Source organism: Coregonus lavaretus (assembly GCF_964263955.1).
Source record: "Coregonus lavaretus genome assembly, contig: HAP1_SCAFFOLD_4860, whole genome shotgun sequence".
Taxonomy (NCBI): domain Eukaryota; kingdom Metazoa; phylum Chordata; class Actinopteri; order Salmoniformes; family Salmonidae; genus Coregonus; species Coregonus lavaretus.
The window spans coordinates 25001-45828 of record NW_028163938.1 but is presented as its reverse complement, the minus strand read 5'-3'; the positions used below and the strand labels follow the sequence as shown (position 1 = coordinate 45828).

Here is a 20828-nt window from a genome sequence, read left to right as displayed (position 1 = left end):
ATTTGACAGGCAGATGAAGCGATGACCTTTGAACCTTCAGTACATCAAGCGTTAATGATTCTGGGCACCATGTTAACACCATAGAACGACATCATGTATGGATGGCAGCCAGGGGACTTAACAGCTGACGGAGAGATACAGGTTACGCATTACTCTCTAACACAACCCCCACTTAAGGGGACATCATAACACCGTAGAACAACATCCCAGCTAACAATTCTACGGAGAGAGAACGTTTTTGCAATGTTACCAGTAATGTTCCCCTAATGTTTGAGTGTTCAGTTTCCTGTTAGTTTTGGGAACATTCTATCTATGTTAGAGTTAGGAGAACATTCCCTTAATGTCAAACAGATCATAACCCAGAACGTGGTTTCCGTGTTCTCAGAACAGAAGATATTAATGTTGCCGTGTTCTCAGAACAGAAGATATTAATGTTGCCGTGTTCTCAGAACAGAAGATATTAATGTTGCCGTGTTCTCAGAACAGAAGATATTAATGTTGCCGTGTTCTCAGAACAGAAGATATTAATGTTGCCGTGTTCTCAGAACAGAAGATATTAATGTTGCCGTGTTCTCAGAACAGAAGATATTAATGTTGCCGTGTTCTCAGAACAGAAGATATTAATGTTGCCGTGTTCTCAGAACAGAAGATATTAATGTTGCCGTGTTCTCAGAACAGAAGATATTAATGTTGCCGTGTTCTCAGAACAGAAGATATTAATGTTGCCGTGTTCTCAGAACAGAAGATATTAATGTTGCCGTGTTCTCAGAACAGAAGATATTAATGTTGCCATGAAACGTGTCTAGAACATTAATATCTTACATTCTGAGAACACGGTAACCACGTTCTGGGTTAAGTTCTATTTGACATTAAGGGAACGGTCTCTTGGAAACATTCCTTCCACATCACGGGAACATTCCTATGAAAACGATAGTTAATGACCTAATGAGACTCTGAAGGGAACGTTCTCTAAAGTTGTGGGAACGTTTCTGTTAGCTGGGATTATACATGGTAGCCCGGTTCACCACTCAACAGAAGCTGATGAAGAGATAGAGGTTATGGTTAGATACACACACACACACACACACACACACACACACACACATGTCCCTCAAACAGTACACACACACACATGCCCCTCAAACAGTACACACACATACACACACACACACACACACACGCCCCTCAAACAGTACACACACACACATGCCCCTCAAACAGTACACACACATACACACACACACACACACACACACACATGCCCCTCAAACAGTACACACACACACATGCCCCTCAAACAGTACACACACATACACACACACACACACACACACGCCCCTCAAACAGTACACACACACACATGCCCCTCAAACAGTACACACACATACACACACACACACACACACACACACACGCCCCTCAAACAGTACACACACACACATGCCCCTCAAACAGTACACACACATACACACACACACACACACACACACACACGCCCCTCAAACAGTACACACACACACATGCCCCTCAAACAGTACACACACACACACACATTCCTCCTCCACCATCCACTTACGGGGACAGGGTCACTGCGGGTGGCTATCTCCAGCAGAATTATAGAGTAGCTGGAAAGAGATATACAGGTTCAGAGATACTTAGAAACTGAGTGACAGTGTGTGTGTTTGTGTGTGTGTGTGTGTGTGTGTGTGTGTGTGTGTGTGTGTGTGTGTTTATGTACATCTGTTTGTGTGTGTGCGTGTGTGTGTTTGTGTTTATGTACATCTGTGTGTGTGTGTGCGTGTGTGTGTGTTTGTCACCTGAAGACGTCCCCCGGCAGGGTCGGTTCCTGGTTGGCTGTCTGGCACTCAGGGGGCGTGTACACTTCTCTCAGTCTCATCTGATAGGATGACAGGGGTTCCGCTGCATCCTCCCTCCGATAGATCGTCAGACAGTAGTCTGGAAAGGGTTAGAGGTCAGAGGTCAGGTTAAGACCTGGAGGGAAAACAGTAGTCTGGAAAGGGTTAGAGGTCAGAGGTCAGGTTAAGACCTGGAGGGAAAACAGTAGTCTGGAAAGGGTTAGAGGTCAGAGGTCAGGTTAAGACCTGGAGGGAAAACAGTAGTCTGGAAAGGGTTAGAGGTTAGAGGTCAGGTTAAGACCTGGAGGGAAAACAGTAGTCTGGAAAGGGTTAGAGGTCAGAGGTCAGGTTAAGACCTGGAGGGAAAACAGTAGTCTGGAAAGGGTTAGAGGTCAGAGGTCAGGTTAAGACCTGGAGGGAAAACAGTAGTCTGGAAAGGGTTAGAGGTCAGAGGTCAGGTTAAGACCTGGAGGGAAAACAGTAGTCTGGAAAGGGTTAGAGGTCAGAGGTCAGGTTAAGACCTGGAGGGAAAACAGTAGTCTGGAAAGGGTTAGAGGTCAGAGGTCAGGTTAAGACCTGGAGGGAAAACAGTAGTCTGGAAAGGGTTAGAGGTCAGAGGTCAGGTTAAGACCTGGAGGGAAAACAGTAGTCTGGAAAGGGTTAGAGGTTAGAGGTCAGGTTAAGACCTGGAGGGAAAACAGTAGTCTGGAAAGGGTTAGAGGTCAGAGGTCAGGTTAAGACCTGGAGGGAAAACAGTAGTCTGGAAAGGGTTAGAGGTCAGAGGTCAGGTTAAGACCTGGAGGGAAAACAGTAGTCTGGAAAGGGTTAGAGGTCAGAGGTCAGGTTAAGACCTGGAGGGAAAACAGTAGTCTGGAAAGGGTTAGAGGTCAGAGGTCAGGTTAAGACCTGGAGGGAAAACAGTAGTCTGGAAAGGGTTAGAGGTCAGAGGTCAGGTTAAGACCTGGAGGGAAAACAGTAGTCTGGAAAGGGTTAGAGGTCAGAGGTCAGGTTAAGACCTGGAGGGAAATACTATTTGAAATCTTCAAAAAACGTTTAGCGTTTGCTCTGGCCTGCCTGGGGTGCCAGCTGGTGAGAGTTGCAGTTTTGTGACTATAATAATGGTCATTAAGCCAGTCAAGCTCAATCAACAACAGATCAAATATATTTAAAAAAAATGCAAATAGTATTTGAACACAGGTCTGGCTAGGTTAGAAGTTAGAGGTGAGGTCATGGGTTATAGAGTAAAGGTTACCAGTGATCTTGCAGACCAGGCGGGCAGGTTTTACAGTGTACAGGCTAGGGATTATTATAGGTCAGGGGTAAAAGGTCAGGGGTTAAAGGTTACCAGTGATCTTGCAGACCCAGCGGTCGTCCAGAACACAGTTTAGTGATTTGAGGCGGCCATGACAGATCCTGTGTTGGTGGAGGTACGACATTCCTCGGGCGATATCTGTAGCAAACGAGAACCTGCAATACAAACACAATGAGGTTAGAGGTCAGGGGTCAGGGTTAGGGAACCCCCACACAGGAGGTCAGGGGTCAGGGTTAGGGAACCCCCACACAGGAGGTCAGGGGTCAAGGTTAGGGAACCCCCACACAGGAGGTCAGGGGTCAGGGTTAGGGAACCACCACACAGGAGGTCAGGGGTTAGCACACCCACCTGAATCCCCAGTTGAGAGGTGTCTGTGTGTGTGTGTGTGTGTGTGTGTGTGTGTGTGTGTGTGTGTGTGTGTGTGTGTACAGTACCTGAATCCCCAGTTGGGAGGTGTCTGTGTGTGTGTGTGTGTGTGTGTGTGTGTGTGTGTGTGTGTGTGTGTGTGTGTGTGTGTGTGTGTGTGTGTGTGTACAGTACCTGAATCCCCAGTTGGGAGGTGTCTGTGTGTGTGTGTGTGTGTGTGTGTGTGTGTGTGTGTGTGTGTGTGTGTGTGTGTGTGTGTGTACAGTACCTGAATCCCCAGTTGAGAGGTGTCTGTCTGTGTGTGTGTGTGTGTGTGTGTGTGTGTGTGTGTGTGTGTGTGTGTGTGTGTGTGTGTGTGTGTGTGTGTGTGTGTGTGTGTGTGTGTGTGTGTGTGTGTGTGTGTGTGTGTGTGTGTGTGTGTCTGTGTGTGTACAGTACCTGAATCCCCAGTTGAGAGGGGTCTCATCATTCAGCAGGACATCGTTCAGACTTCCTTTAGGACAGTACTCTGTGATGATGGCTACGTTGGGAACCTCCACACAACCTCCAAAGAACTTACACAGGTTAGGGTGGTCCAGCTCCCTATTGGACAGAGGTTAGAGGTCAGAGAACTAACAGGTTAGAGTGGTCCAGCTCCCTATTGGACAGAGGTTAGAGGTCAGAGAACTAACAGGTTAGGGTGGTCCAGCTCCCTATTGGACAGAGGTTAGAGGTCAGAGAACTAACAGGTTAGAGTGGTCCAGCTCCCTATTGGACAGAGGTTAGAGGTCAGAGAACTAACAGGTTAGAGTGGTCCAGCTCCCTATTGGACAGAGGTTAGAGGTCAGAGAACTAACAGGTTAGGGTGGTCCAGCTCCCTATTGGACAGAGGTTAGAGGTCAGAGAACTAACAGGTTAGAGTGGTCCAGCTCCCTATTGGACAGAGGTTAGAGGTCAGAGAACTAACAGGTTAGAGTGGTCCAGCTCCCTATTGGACAGAGGTTAGAGGTCAGAGAACTAACAGGTTAGAGTGGTCCAGCTCCCTATTGGACAGAGGTTAGAGGTCAGAGAACTAACAGGTTAGAGTGGTCCAGCTCCCTATTGGACAGAGGTTAGAGGTCAGAGAACTAACAGGTTAGAGTGGTCCAGCTCCCTATTGGACAGAGGTCAGAGGTCAGAGAACTAACAGGTTAGAGTGGTCCAGCTCCCTATTGGACAGAGGTTAGAGGTCAGAGAACTAACAGGCTAGAGTGGTCCAACTCCCTATTGGTCAGAGGTCAGAGAACTAACAGGTTAGAGTGGTCCAGCTCCCTATTGGACAGAGGTCAGAGGTTAGAGAACTAACAGGCTAGAGTGGTCCAGCTCCCTATTGGACAGAGGTCAGAGAACTAACAGGTTAGAGTGGTCCAACTCCCTATTGGACAGAGGTTAGAGAACTAACAGGTTAGAGTGGTCCAACTCCCTATTGGACAGAGGTTAGAGGTCAGAGAACTAACAGGTTAGAGTGGTCCAACTCCCTATTGGACAGAGGTTAGAGGTCAGAGAACTAACAGGCTAGAGTGGTCCAGCTCCCTATTGGACAGAGGTCAGAGAACTAACAGGTTAGAGTGGTCCAGCTCCCTATTGGACAGAGGTTAGAGGTCAGAGAACTAACAGGTTAGAGTGGTCCAACTCCCTATTGGACAGAGGTCAGAGAACTAACAGGTTAGAGTGGTCCAGCTCCCTATTGGACAGAGGTTAGAGGTCAGAGAACTAACAGGTTAGAGTGGTCCAGCTCCCTATTGGACAGAGGTTAGAGGTCAGAGAACTAACAGGTTAGGGTGGTCCAGCTCCCTATTGGACAGAGGTCAGAGAACTAACAGGTTAGAGTGGTCCAGCTCCCTATTGGTCAGAGGTCAGAGAACTAACAGGTTAGAGTGGTCCAGCTCCCTATTGGACAGAGGTCAGAGGTTAGAGAACTAACAGGCTAGAGTGGTCCAGCTCCCTATTGGACAGAGGTCAGAGAACTAACAGGTTAGAGTGGTCCAGCTCCCTATTGGACAGAGGTCAGAGGTTAGAGAACTAACAGGCTAGAGTGGTCCAGCTCCCTATTGGACAGAGGTTAGAGGTCAGAGAACTAACAGGTTAGAGTGGTCCAACTCCCTATTGGACAGAGGTTAGAGGTCAGAGAACTAACAGGTTAGAGTGGTCCAGCTCCCTATTGGACAGAGGTCAGAGAACTAACAGGTTAGAGTGGTCCAGCTCCCTATTGGACAGAGGTCAGAGGTTAGAGAACTAACAGGCTAGAGTGGTCCAGCTCCCTATTGGACAGAGGTTAGAGGTCAGAGAACTAACAGGTTAGGGTGGTCCAGCTCCCTATTGGACAGAGGTCAGAGGTCAGAGAACTAACAGGTTAGAGTGGTCCAGCTCCCTATTGGACAGAGGTTAGAGGTCAGAGAACTAACAGGTTAGAGTGGTCCAGCTCCCTATTGGACAGAGGTTAGAGGTCAGAGAACTAACAGGTTAGAGTGGTCCAGCTCCCTATTGGACAGAGGTTAGAGAACTAACAGGTTAGAGTGGTCCAGCTCCCTATTGGAGAGAGGTTAGAGGTCAGAGAACTAACAGGTTAGAGTGGTCCAGCTCCCTATTGGACAGAGGTTAGAGGTCAGAGAACTAACAGGTTAGAGTGGTCCAACTCCCTATTGGACAGAGGTTAGAGGTCAGAGAACTAACAGGCTAGAGTGGTCCAGCTCCCTATTGGACAGAGGTCAGAGAACTAACAGGTTAGAGTGGTCCAGCTCCCTATTGGACAGAGGTCAGAGAACTAACAGGTTAGAGTGGTCCAACTCCCTATTGGACAGAGGTCAGAGAACTAACAGGTTAGAGTGGCCCAACTCCCTATTGGACAGAGGTCAGAGGTCAGAGAACTAACAGGTTAGAGTGGTCCAACTCCCTATTGGACAGAGGTCAGAGAACTAACAGGTTAGAGTGGTCCAACTCCCTATTGGACAGAGGTCAGAGAACTAACAGGTTAGAGTGGTCCAACTCCCTATTGGACAGAGGTCAGAGAACTAACAGGTTAGAGTGGTCCAGCTCCCTATTGGACAGAGGTTAGAGGTCAGAGAACTAACAGGTTAGAGTGGTCCAACTCCCTATTGGACAGAGGTTAGAGGTCAGAGAACTAACAGGTTAGAGTGGTCCAACTCCCTATTGGACAGAGGTTAGAGGTCAGAGAACTAACAGGCTAGAGTGGTCCAGCTCCCTATTGGACAGAGGTCAGAGAACTAACAGGTTAGAGTGGTCCAGCTCCCTATTGGACAGAGGTCAGAGAACTAACAGGTTAGAGTGGTCCAACTCCCTATTGGACAGAGGTCAGAGAACTAACAGGTTAGAGTGGTCCAACTCCCTATTGGACAGAGGTCAGAGGTCAGAGAACTAACAGGTTAGAGTGGTCCAACTCCCTATTGGACAGAGGACAGAGAACTAACAGGTTAGAGTGGTCCAGCTCCCTATTGGACAGAGGTTAGAGAACTAACAGGTTAGAGTGGTCCAACTCCCTATTGGACAGAGGTTAGAGGTCGAAGAACTAACAGGTTAGAGTGGTCCAGCTCCCTATTGGACAGAGGTCAGAGAACTAACAGGTTAGAGTGGTCCAGCTCCCTATTGGACAGAGGTTAGAGGTCAGAGAACTAACAGGTTAGAGTGGTCCAACTCCCTATTGGACAGAGGTCAGAGAACTAACAGGTTAGGGTGGTCCAGCTCCCTATTGGACAGAGGTTAGAGGTCAGAGAACTAACAGGTTAGAGTGGTCCAACTCCCTATTGGACAGAGGTTAGAGGTCAGAGAACTAACAGGTTAGAGTGGTCCAGCTCCCTATTGGACAGAGGTCAGAGAACTAACAGGTTAGAGTGGTCCAGCTCCCTATTGGACAGAGGTTAGAGGTCAGAGAACTAACAGGTTAGAGTGGTCCAACTCCCTATTGGACAGAGGTCAGAGAACTAACAGGTTAGAGTGGTCCAACTCCCTATTGGACAGAGGTTAGAGGTCAGAGAACTAACAGGTTAGAGTGGTCCAGCTCCCTATTGGACAGAGGTTAGAGGTCAGAGAACTAACAGTTTAGAGTGGTCCAGCTCCCTATTGGACAGAGGTTAGAGAACTAACAGGTTAGAGTGGTCCAGCTCCCTATTGGACAGAGGTTAGAGGTCAGAGAACTAACAGGCTAGAGTGGTCCAGCTCCCTATTGGACAGAGGACAGAGAACTAACAGGTTAGAGTGGTCCAGCTCCCTATTGGACAGAGGTCAGAGGTTAGAGAACTAACAGGTTAGAGTGGTCCAGCTCCCTATTGGACAGAGGTTAGAGGTCAGAGAACTAACAGTTTAGAGTGGTCCAGCTCCCTATTGGACAGAGGTTAGAGAACTAACAGGTTAGAGTGGTCCAACTCCCTATTGGACAGAGGTCAGAGGTCAGAGAACTAACAGGTTAGAGTGGTCCAGCTCTCTATTGGACAGAGGTTAGAGGTCAGAGAACTAACAGGTTAGAGTGGTCCAGCTCCCTATTGGACAGAGGTTAGAGAACTAACAGGTTAGAGTGGTCCAACTCCCTATTGGACAGAGGTTAGAGGTCAGAGAACTAACAGGTTAGAGTGGTCCAACTCCCTATTGGACAGAGGTCAGAGAACTAACAGGTTAGAGTGGTCCAGCTCCCTATTGGACAGAGGTTAGAGGTCAGAGAACTAACAGGTTAGAGTGGTCCAACTCCCTATTGGACAGAGGTCAGAGAACTAACAGGTTAGAGTGGTCCAGCTCCCTATTGGACAGAGGTTAGAGGTCAGAGAACTAACAGGTTAGAGTGGTCCAACTCCCTATTGGACAGAGGTTAGAGGTTAGAGAACTAACAGGTTAGAGTGGTCCAACTCCCTATTGGACAGAGGTTAGAGGTCAGAGAACTAACAGGTTAGAGTGGTCCAGCTCCCTATTGGACAGAGGTCAGAGAACTAACAGGTTAGAGTGGTCCAACTCCCTATTGGACAGAGGTTAGAGGTCAGAGAACTAACAGGTTAGAGTGGTCCAGCTCCCTATTGGACAGAGGTTAGAGGTCAGAGAACTAACAGGTTAGAGTGGTCCAGCTCCCTATTGGACAGAGGTTAGAGGTCAGAGAACTAACAGGTTAGAGTGGTCCAGCTCCCTATTGGACAGAGGTTAGAGGACAGAGAACTAACAGGTTAGAGTGGTCCAGCTCCCTATTGGACAGAGGTCAGAGGTTAGAGAACTAACAGGTTAGAGTGGTCCAGCTCCCTATTGGACAGAGGTTAGAGAACTAACAGGTTAGAGTGGTCCAGCTCCCTATTGGACAGAGGTTAGAGAACTAACAGGTTAGGGTGGTCCAACTCCCTATTGGACAGAGGTCAGAGGTCAGAGAACTAACAGGTTAGGGTGGTCCAACTCCCTATTGGACAGAGGTCAGATGTCAGAGAACTAACAGGTTAGTGTGGTCCAGCTCCCTATTGGACAGAGGTCAGAGAACTAACAGGTTAGAGTGGTCCAGCTCCCTATTGGACAGAGGTCAGAGGTCAGAGAACTAACAGGTTAGAGTGGTCCAACTCCCTATTGGACAGAGGTCAGAGAACTAACAGGTTAGAGTGGTCCAGCTCCCTATTGGACAGAGGTTAGAGGTCAGAGAACTAACAGGTTAGAGTGGTCCAGCTCCCTATTGGACAGAGGTTAGAGGTCAGAGAACTAACAGGTTAGAGTGGTCCAGCTCCCTATTGGACAGAGGTCAGAGAACTAACAGGTTAGAGTGGTCCAACTCCCTATTGGACAGAGGTCAGAGAACTAACAGGTTAGAGTGGTCCAACTCCCTATTGGACAGAGGTCAGAGGTTAGAGAACTAACAGGTTAGAGTGGTCCAACTCCCTATTGGACAGAGGTTAGAGGTCAGAGAACTAACAGGTTAGAGTGGTCCAGCTCCCTATTGGTCAGAGGTTAGAGAACTAACAGGTTAGAGTGGTCCAACTCCCTATTGGACAGAGGTTAGAGAACTAACAGGTTAGAGTGGCCCAACTCCCTATTGGACAGAGGTCAGAGAACTAACAGGTTAGAGTGGTCCAGCTCCCTATTGGACAGAGGTTAGAGGTCAGAGAACTAACAGGTTAGAGTGGTCCAGCTCCCTATTGGACAGAGGTTAGAGGTCAGAGAACTAACAGGTTAGAGTGGTCCAACTCCCTATTGGACAGAGGTCAGAGAACTAACAGGTTAGAGTGGTCCAGCTCCCTATTGGACAGAGGTCAGAGGTCAGAGAACTAACAGGTTAGAGTGGTCCAGCTCCCTATTGGACAGAGGTTAGAGGTCAGAGAACTAACAGGTTAGAGTGGTCCAGCTCCCTATTGGACAGAGGTTAGAGGTCAGAGAACTAACAGGTTAGAGTGGTCCAGCTCCCTATTGGACAGAGGTTAGAGGACAGAGAACTAACAGGTTAGAGTGGTCCAGCTCCCTATTGGACAGAGGTCAGAGGTTAGAGAACTAACAGGTTAGAGTGGTCCAGCTCCCTATTGGACAGAGGTTAGAGAACTAACAGGTTAGAGTGGTCCAGCTCCCTATTGGACAGAGGTTAGAGAACTAACAGGTTAGGGTGGTCCAACTCCCTATTGGACAGAGGTCAGAGGTCAGAGAACTAACAGGTTAGGGTGGTCCAACTCCCTATTGGACAGAGGTCAGATGTCAGAGAACTAACAGGTTAGTGTGGTCCAGCTCCCTATTGGACAGAGGTCAGAGAACTAACAGGTTAGAGTGGTCCAGCTCCCTATTGGACAGAGGTCAGAGGTCAGAGAACTAACAGGTTAGAGTGGTCCAACTCCCTATTGGACAGAGGTCAGAGAACTAACAGGTTAGAGTGGTCCAGCTCCCTATTGGACAGAGGTTAGAGGTCAGAGAACTAACAGGTTAGAGTGGTCCAGCTCCCTATTGGACAGAGGTTAGAGGTCAGAGAACTAACAGGTTAGAGTGGTCCAGCTCCCTATTGGACAGAGGTCAGAGAACTAACAGGTTAGAGTGGTCCAACTCCCTATTGGACAGAGGTCAGAGAACTAACAGGTTAGAGTGGTCCAACTCCCTATTGGACAGAGGTCAGAGGTTAGAGAACTAACAGGTTAGAGTGGTCCAACTCCCTATTGGACAGAGGTTAGAGGTCAGAGAACTAACAGGTTAGAGTGGTCCAGCTCCCTATTGGTCAGAGGTTAGAGAACTAACAGGTTAGAGTGGTCCAACTCCCTATTGGACAGAGGTTAGAGAACTAACAGGTTAGAGTGGCCCAACTCCCTATTGGACAGAGGTCAGAGAACTAACAGGTTAGAGTGGTCCAGCTCCCTATTGGACAGAGGTTAGAGGTCAGAGAACTAACAGGTTAGAGTGGTCCAGCTCCCTATTGGACAGAGGTTAGAGGTCAGAGAACTAACAGGTTAGAGTGGTCCAACTCCCTATTGGACAGAGGTCAGAGAACTAACAGGTTAGAGTGGTCCAGCTCCCTATTGGACAGAGGTCAGAGGTCAGAGAACTAACAGGTTAGAGTGGTCCAACTCCCTATTGGACAGAGGTCAGAGAACTAACAGGTTAGATTGGTCCAGCTCCCTATTGGACAGAGGTCAGAGAACTAACAGGTTAGGGTGGTCCAGCTCCCTATTGGACAGAGGTCAGAGAACTAACAGGTTAGAGTGGTCCAACTCCCTATTGGACAGAGGTCAGAGAACTAACAGGTTAGAGTGGTCCAACTCCCTATTGGACAGAGGTCAGAGAACTAACAGGTTAGGGTGGTCCAGCTCCCTATTGGACAGAGGTTAGAGGTCAGAGAACTAACAGGTTAGGGTAGTCCAGCTCCCTATTGGACAGAGGTTAGAGGTCAGAGAACTAACAGGTTAGAGTGGTCCAGCTCCCTATTGGACAGAGGTTAGAGGTCAGAGAACTAACAGGTTAGAGTGGTCCAGCTCCCTATTGGACAGAGGTTAGAGAACTAACAGGTTAGAGTGGTCCAACTCCCTATTGGACAGAGGTTAGAGGTTAGAGAACTAACAGGTTAGAGTGGTCCAGCTCCCTATTGGACAGAGGTTAGAGGTTAGAGAACTAACAGGTTAGAGTGGTCCAGCTCCCTATTGGACAGAGGTCAGAGAACTAACAGGTTAGAGTGGTCCAACTCCCTATTGGACAGAGGTCAGAGAACTAACAGGTTAGAGTGGTCCAGCTCCCTATTGGACAGAGGTCAGAGAACTAACAGGTTAGAGTGGTCCAACTCCCTATTGGACAGAGGTCAGAGAACTAACAGGTTAGAGTGGTCCAGCTCCCTATTGGACAGAGGTTAGAGGTCAGAGAACTAACAGGTTAGAGTGGTCCAGCTCCCTATTGGACAGAGGTTAGAGGTCAGAGAACTAACAGGTTAGAGTGGTCCAGCTCCCTATTGGACAGAGGTTAGAGGTCAGAGAACTAACAGGTTAGAGTGGTCCAGCTCCCTATTGGACAGAGGTTAGAGGTCAGAGAACTAACAGGTTAGAGTGGTCCAGCTCCCTATTGGACAGAGGTTAGAGAACTAACAGGTTAGAGTGGTCCAGCTCCCTATTGGACAGAGGTTAGAGGTCAGAGAACTAACAGGTTAGAGTGGTCCAGCTCCCTATTGGACAGAGGTTAGAGGTCAGAGAACTAACAGGTTAGAGTGGTCCAGCTCCCTATTGGACAGAGGTCAGAGAACTAACAGGTTAGAGTGGTCCAGCTCCCTATTGGACAGAGGTCAGAGAACTAACAGGTTAGAGTGGTCCAGCTCCCTATTGGACAGAGGTCAGAGGTCAGAGAACTAACAGGTTAGAGTGGTCCAGCTCCCTATTGGACAGAGGTTAGAGGTCAGAGAACTAACAGGTTAGAGTGGTCCAACTCCCTATTGGACAGAGGTCAGAGAACTAACAGGTTAGAGTGGTCCAACTCCCTATTGGACAGAGGTCAGAGAACTAACAGGTTAGAGTGGTCCAACTCCCTATTGGACAGAGGTCAGAGGTCAGAGAACTAACAGGTTAGAGTGGTCCAGCTCCCTATTGGACAGAGGTTAGAGAACTAACAGGTTAGAGTGGTCCAACTCCCTATTGGACAGAGGTCAGAGGTCAGAGAACTAACAGGTTAGAGTGGTCCAACTCCCTATTGGACAGAGGTCAGAGAACTAACAGGTTAGAGTGGTCCAACTCCCTATTGGACAGAAGTTAGAGGTCAGAGAACTAACAGGTTAGAGTGGTCCAGCTCCCTATTGGACAGAGGTTAGAGGTCAGAGAACTAACAGGTTAGAGTGGTCCAGCTCCCTATTGGACAGAGGTTAGAGGTCAGAGAACTAACAGGTTAGAGTGGTCCAGCTCCCTATTGGACAGAGGACAGAGAACTAACAGGTTAGAGTGGTCCAGCTCCCTATTGGACAGAGGTCAGAGGTTAGAGAACTAACAGGTTAGAGTGGTCCAGCTCCCTATTGGACAGAGGTTAGAGAACTAACAGGTTAGAGTGGTCCAGCTCCCTATTGGACAGAGGTTAGAGAACTAACAGGTTAGGGTGGTCCAACTCCCTATTGGACAGAGGTCAGAGGTCAGAGAACTAACAGGTTAGGGTGGTCCAACTCCCTATTGGACAGAGGTCAGATGTCAGAGAACTAACAGGTTAGTGTGGTCCAGCTCCCTATTGGTCAGAGGTTAGAGAACTAACAGGTTAGAGTGGTCCAACTCCCTATTGGACAGAGGTTAGAGGTCAGAGAACTAACAGGTTAGAGTGGTCCAGCTCCCTATTGGACAGAGGTCAGAGAACTAACAGGTTAGAGTGGTCCAGCTCCCTATTGGACAGAGGTCAGAGGTCAGAGAACTAACAGGTTAGAGTGGTCCAACTCCCTATTGGACAGAGGTCAGAGAACTAACAGGTTAGAGTGGTCCAACTCCCTATTGGACAGAGGTCAGAGGTCAGAGAACTAACAGGTTAGAGTGGTCCAACTCCCTATTGGACAGAGGTCAGAGAACTAACAGGTTAGAGTGGTCCAGCTCCCTATTGGACAGAGGTTAGAGGTCAGAGAACTAACAGGTTAGAGTGGTCCAGCTCCCTATTGGACAGAGGTTAGAGGTCAGAGAACTAACAGGTTAGAGTGGTCCAGCTCCCTATTGGACAGAGGTCAGAGAACTAACAGGTTAGAGTGGTCCAACTCCCTATTGGACAGAGGTCAGAGAACTAACAGGTTAGAGTGGTCCAACTCCCTATTGGACAGAGGTCAGAGGTTAGAGAACTAACAGGTTAGAGTGGTCCAACTCCCTATTGGACAGAGGTTAGAGGTCAGAGAACTAACAGGTTAGAGTGGTCCAGCTCCCTATTGGTCAGAGGTTAGAGAACTAACAGGTTAGAGTGGTCCAACTCCCTATTGGACAGAGGTTAGAGGTCAGAGAACTAACAGGTTAGGGTGGTCCAGCTCCCTATTGGACAGAGGTTAGAGGTCAGAGAACTAACAGGTTAGAGTGGTCCAGCTCCCTATTGGACAGAGGTCAGAGAACTAACAGGTTAGAGTGGTCCAACTCCCTATTGGACAGAGGTCAGAGAACTAACAGGTTAGAGTGGTCCAGCTCCCTATTGGACAGAGGTCAGAGGTCAGAGAACTAACAGGTTAGAGTGGTCCAACTCCCTATTGGACAGAGGTCAGAGAACTAACAGGTTAGATTGGTCCAGCTCCCTATTGGACAGAGGTCAGAGAACTAACAGGCTAGAGTGGTCCAGCTCCCTATTGGACAGAGGTCAGAGAACTAACAGGTTAGAGTGGTCCAACTCCCTATTGGACAGAGGTTAGAGGTCAGAGAACTAACAGGTTAGGGTGGTCCAGCTCCCTATTGGACAGAGGTTAGAGGTCAGAGAACTAACAGGTTAGAGTGGTCCAGCTCCCTATTGGACAGAGGTTAGAGGTCAGAGAACTAACAGGTTAGAGTGGTCCAGCTCCCTATTGGACAGAGGTTAGAGGTCAGAGAACTAACAGGTTAGAGTGGTCCAGCTCCCTATTGGACAGAGGTTAGAGGTCAGAGAACTAACAGGTTAGAGTGGTCCAGCTCCCTATTGGACAGAGGTTAGAGGTCAGAGAACTAACAGGTTAGAGTGGTCCAGCTCCCTATTGGACAGAGGTTAGAGGTCAGAGAACTAACAGGTTAGAGTGGTCCAGCTCCCTATTGGACAGAGGTTAGAGAACTAACAGGTTAGAGTGGTCCAGCTCCCTATTGGACAGAGGTTAGAGGTCAGAGAACTAACAGGTTAGAGTGGTCCAGCTCCCTATTGGACAGAGGTTAGAGGTCAGAGAACTAACAGGTTAGAGTGGTCCAGCTCCCTATTGGACAGAGGTCAGAGAACTAACAGGTTAGAGTGGTCCAGCTCCCTATTGGACAGAGGTCAGAGAACTAACAGGTTAGAGTGGTCCAACTCCCTATTGGACAGAGGTCAGAGAACTAACAGGTTAGAGTGGTCCAGCTCCCTATTGGACAGAGGTCAGAGGTCAGAGAACTAACAGGTTAGAGTGGTCCAGCTCCCTATTGGACAGAGGTTAGAGGTCAGAGAACTAACAGGTTAGAGTGGTCCAACTCCCTATTGGACAGAGGTCAGAGAACTAACAGGTTAGAGTGGTCCAACTCCCTATTGGACAGAGGTCAGAGAACTAACAGGTTAGAGTGGTCCAACTCCCTATTGGACAGAGGTCAGAGGTCAGAGAACTAACAGGTTAGAGTGGTCCAGCTCCCTATTGGACAGAGGTTAGAGAACTAACAGGTTAGAGTGGTCCAACTCCCTATTGGACAGAGGTCAGAGGTCAGAGAACTAACAGGTTAGAGTGGTCCAACTCCCTATTGGACAGAGGTCAGAGAACTAACAGGTTAGAGTGGTCCAACTCCCTATTGGACAGAGGTCAGAGGTCAGAGAACTAACAGGTTAGAGTGGTCCAGCTCCCTATTGGACAGAGGTTAGAGAACTAACAGGTTAGAGTGGTCCAACTCCCTATTGGACAGAGGTTAGAGGTCAGAGAACTAACAGGTTAGAGTGGTCCAGCTCCCTATTGGACAGAGGTCAGAGAACTAACAGGTTAGAGTGGTCCAGCTCCCTATTGGACAGAGGTCAGAGAACTAACAGGTTAGAGTGGTCCAGCTCCCTATTGGACAGAGGTTAGAGGTCAGAGAACTAACAGGTTAGAGTGGTCCAGCTCCCTATTGGACAGAGGTTAGAGGTCAGAGAACTAACAGGTTAGAGTGGTCCAACTCCCTATTGGACAGAGGTTAGAGGTCAGAGAACTAACAGGTTAGAGTGGTCCAACTCCCTATTGGACAGAGGTTAGAGGTCAGAGAACTAACAGGTTAGAGTGGTCCAACTCCCTATTGGACAGAGGTTAGAGGTCAGAGAACTAACAGGTTAGAGTGGTCCAGCTCCCTATTGGACAGAGGTCAGAGAACTAACAGGTTAGAGTGGTCCAGCTCCCTATTGGACAGAGGTTAGAGGTCAGAGAACTAACAGGTTAGAGTGGTCCAGCTCCCTATTGGACAGAGGTTAGAGGTCAGAGAACTAACAGGTTAGAGTGGTCCAGCTCCCTATTGGACAGAGGTTAGAGGTCAGAGAACTAACAGGTTAGAGTGGTCCAGCTCCCTATTGGACAGAGGTTAGAGGTCAGAGAACTAACAGGTTAGGGTGGTCCAGCTCCCTATTGGACAGAGGTTAGAGGTCAGAGAACTAACAGGTTAGGGTGGTCCAGCTCCCTATTGGTCAGAGGTCAGAGAACTAACAGGTTAGAGTGGTCCAGCTCCCTATTGGACAGAGGTCAGAGAACTAACAGGTTAGAGTGGTCCAGCTCCCTATTGGACAGAGGTCAGAGGTCAGAGAACTAACAGGTTAGAGTGGTCCAGCTCCCTATTGGTCAGAGGTTAGAGAACTAACAGGTTAGAGTGGTCCAGCTCCCTATTGGACAGAGGTTAGAGGTCAGAGAACTAACAGGTTAGGGTGGTCCAGCTCCCTATTGGACAGAGGTTAGAGGTCAGAGAACTAACAGGTTAGAGTGGTCCAGCTCCCTATTGGACAGAGGTCAGAGAACTAACAGGTTAGAGTGGTCCAGCTCCCTATTGGACAGAGGTTAGAGGTCAGAGAACTAACAGGTTAGAGTGGTCCAGCTCCCTATTGGACAGAGGTTAGAGGTCAGAGAACTAACAGGTTAGAGTGGTCCAGCTCCCTATTGGACAGAGGTTAGAGGTCAGAGAACTAACAGGTTAGAGTGGTCCAACTCCCTATTGGACAGAGGTTAGAGAACTAACAGGTTAGAGTGGTCCAACTCCCTATTGGACAGAGGTTAGAGGTCAGAGAACTAACAGGTTAGGGTGGTCCAACTCCCTATTGGACAGAGGTTAGAGAACTAACAGGTTAGAGTGGTCCAGCTCCCTATTGGACAGAGGTTAGAGGTCAGAGAACTAACAGGTTAGAGTGGTCCAGCTCCCTATTGGACAGAGGTTAGAGGTCAGAGAACTAACAGGTTAGAGTGGTCCAGCTCCCTATTGGACAGAGGTTAGAGGTCAGAGAACTAACAGGTTAGAGTGGTCCAGCTCCCTATTGGACAGAGGTCAGAGGTCAGAGAACTAACAGGTTAGGGTGGTCCAGCTCCCTATTGGACAGAGGTCAGAGAACTAACAGGTTAGAGTGGTCCAGCTCCCTATTGGACAGAGGTTAGAGGTCAGAGAACTAACAGGTTAGAGTGGTCCAGCTCCCTATTGGACAGAGGTTAGAGGTCAGAGAACTAACAGGTTAGAGTGGTCCAGCTTCCTATTGGACAGAGGTTAGAGGTCAGAGAACTAACAGGTTAGAGTGGTCCAGCTCCCTATTGGACAGAGGTTAGAGGTCAGAGAACTAACAGGTTAGAGTGGTCCAGCTCCCTATTGGACAGAGGTTAGAGGTCAGAGAACTAACAGGTTAGAGTGGTCCAACTCCCTATTGGACAGAGGTTAGAGGTCAGAGAACTAACAGGTTAGAGTGGTCCAACTCCCTATTGGACAGAGGTTAGAGAATATAAAATGAGAGCTTGCATATTTGTCAATCCATATTATTATATAAATTATAGATCTCTTCGCTTCATTTTTATGTAAAACATTCCACCACTTCTACATTATAAACTGTAGAGGAAAACACAAATATTGTCCCCACCTGACCTGTTGACCTCTATTGTCCCCATCTGACCTGTTGACCTCTATTGTCCCCACCTGACCTGTTGACCTCTATTGTCCCCACCTGACCTGTTGACCTCTATTGTCCCCAACTGACCTGTTGACCTCTATTGTCCCCACCTGACCTGTTGACCTCTATTGTCCCCACCTGACCTGTTGACCTCTATTGTCCCCACCTGACCTGTTGACCTCTATTGTCCCCACCTGACCTGTTGACCTCTATTGTCCCCACCTGACATGTTGACCTCTATTGTCCCCACCTGACCTGTTGACCTCTATTGTCCCCACCTGACCTGTTGACCTCTATTGTCCCCACCTGACCTGTTGACATCTATTGTCCCCACCTGACCTGTTGACCTCTATTGTCCCCACCTGACCTGTTGACCTCTATTGTCCCCACCTGACCTGTTGACCTCTATTGTCCCCACCTGACCTGTTGACCTCTATTGTCCCCACCTGACCTGTTTACCTCTATTGTCCCCACCTGACCTGTTGACCTCTATTGTCCCCACCTGACCTGTTGACCTCTATTGGCCCCACCTGACCTGTTGACCTCTATTGGCCCAACCTGACCTGTTGACCTCTATTGTCCCCACCTGACCTGTTGACCTCTATTGTCCCCACCTGACTTGCTTGACCTCTCGTCTGATGGTCTTGGACAGAGAAAAGGTCTTGGTCTGAATCCGCTTGATGGCCACTGTCCTGCCATCACTAGAGAAAGAGAAACAGGAGAGAATCAACAGGTAGACTATAGAATAGGATCATCTATACATTGACAGGACAGGAGATGACTGTAGAATAGGAGTGTGTATATATCCTGGTGTGTCTGTGTGTTTTTCAGAGACACTCACTAAATCCCAGTGTGTGTGTGAACAGAGACACTCACTAAATCCTGGTGTGTGTGTGAACAGAGACACTCACTAAATCCCGGTGTGTGTGAACAGAGACACTCACTAAATCCCGGTGTGTGTGAACAGAGACACTCACTAAATCCCGGTGTGCGTGAACAGAGACACTCACTAAATCCCGGTGTGCGTGAACAGTTGTTTGCGTGAGTTCGCGTGGGCTGTACAGGAGCTGAGAGCGGTGACACGGCTAGCGTTGGAATCACTGTTAGCAATAGGGGCAGACATGATACTGCCCATAGTAGTCCGGGCTACCTGGTCTGGGGGGGGTAAAAGAGGGGGAGGGTAGCAGTGTTACAATACAATCAACATAAATAACAAATACAAAAAGACAGAAGTGGTTTAATATTTATTTGACACATATAGAATAATAGAGAAGTACCATGTTTGATCTGCCTGAAGTCAATGATCCAGCTCTCATCCCAAAGCATCCTCTGCTTCTGGTACTTAAACCACTGAGGAGAAAGAGATGGGTCCACAACAACGTCAGCGTTACTGTGTGCGTGCGTTAAAGACATGCTCGTACAAACATTGTTGTCTGTTGTAACAGTATTGCAAACACAAGACAGACAGACAGGCATTCTATTCCATGTTCTGAGGCAGCATATAGACAGACAGGCAGACAGACAGACAGGCAGACAGACAGACAGACAGACAGACAGACAGACAGACAGACAGACAGACAGGCAGGCGGACAGACAGGCAGACAGGCAGACAGACAGACAGGCAGACAGACAGGCAGACAGACAGGCAGACAGACAGACAGACAGACAGACAGACAGACAGGCAGGCAGGCAGGCAGGCAGGCAGGTGGACAGACAGGCAGACAGACAGACAGGCAGGCAGGCAGACAGACAGACAGACAGACAGACAGACAGACAGACAGGCAGGCAGGCAGGCAGGCAGGCAGGTGGACAGACAGGCAGACAGACAGGCAGACAGACAGGCAGACAGACAGACAGACAGACAGACAGACAGACAGACAGACAGACAGACAGACAGGCAGGCGGACAGACAGGCAGACAGACAGACAGACAGGCAGGCGGACAGACAGGCAGGCAGGCAGACAGACAGACAGACAGACAGACAGACAGGCAGACAGACAGACAGACAGGCAGACAGGCAGTCAAAATAGCGATTATTTTCATCATTGCAAACATTACAACAGAGAGCAGGTTGTATAGCCTTCAATATATATTTTGGGAAATGTCAGTTCAAATCGCTACAGTTTTTTATTTTATTTCAGCTGTTCAGAAATGTGAAGCAGACAGGCTACATCATCATGGTTCAGAGGAGGGTGAGTAAAGACAGGCTACATCATCATGGTTCAGAGGAGGGTGAACGAGTGTGCTGCATACTCCCTTAAAAGACCGCTTGAAAAACAAGAAAAAAGCGGCAATAGTATTGTTTGTCCATTTTGAGACGCCGTAGCCAATATACACTTTCTCAAAATAGTCAGAATTAATCTTAGTCTTAGATCTTAGTCGCACAATTTTACAAAAGGCACTTAATTGAAGAATCCCTACTGTTGACCAATCGCCGACGATGGGGAGGTAGACTTTGGCTACCGACTTTGGCTTGCCTTGAGAAAATATTTTGTGTGCCTGATCAGTCGAAAAAACCCATGCCGACAAAAACGTCACAAAATGTTGGGATAAAATATGCACAAACTGTTCTGAACTGTTTCGGCGGGAAGCATGCGGCCTAAATAGGGTTGACAATCTCATTTTAAATAAGCCATAAATACCCCTTGTGACAAGGGGAATAAATAAGCCATAAATACCCTTGTGACGAGGGGAATGGAAGCTTGTTGTGTGCAATGTTTTATTCATTTATTGTTCAAACATTTCTATCTGTGGGTTGACGTGTTATGCTCGACCTGCTCAGTTTTCCACCACAAAACATCAGATAATGGCTTAAAAGAACCAGCTGACCTGCTTTTTAGACAATCATTTGACTATAAGATGTTCAATATTCATTTTATGAAAAAATATCTAAAAAAGGAATTGTTTCACGATATTAAATCAAGAGTTCAGGTAACAGGGTTAAACAGGACCTTAAAATGAGGGACAGACGTAAATGAATCACTAATCACATAAATATTCGGAAATGACATTGTCAAAGCAACGAAATAACTCTTAGAAAAAAGGGTTCCAAAAGGTTCCTTCTGAGAACCCTTTTTTGGTTTCATGTAGAACCCAAATGGGTTATCCTA

At 48.0% G+C, this 20828-nt stretch overlaps 1 protein-coding gene across 1 annotated transcript in view; it reads right to left on the bottom strand.

Moving 5' to 3' along the window:
• Positions 1-1576: 1576 nt before the first annotated feature.
• The window catches only part of LOC311117650 (atrial natriuretic peptide receptor 2-like), a gene marked incomplete at both ends in the record, with an annotated part of 24593 nt that continues 5341 nt past the window's right edge, over positions 1577-20828 (bottom strand). The window contains 7 exons of the mRNA XM_084192582.1: positions 1577-1625; positions 1818-1956; positions 3202-3323; positions 3973-4116; positions 18333-18419; positions 18729-18873; positions 18996-19068. Of these exons, the coding sequence (XP_084048708.1) occupies positions 1577-1625; positions 1818-1956; positions 3202-3323; positions 3973-4116; positions 18333-18419; positions 18729-18873; positions 18996-19068 (759 nt within the window). The remainder of the gene's footprint in view (positions 1626-1817; positions 1957-3201; positions 3324-3972; positions 4117-18332; positions 18420-18728; positions 18874-18995; positions 19069-20828) is intronic.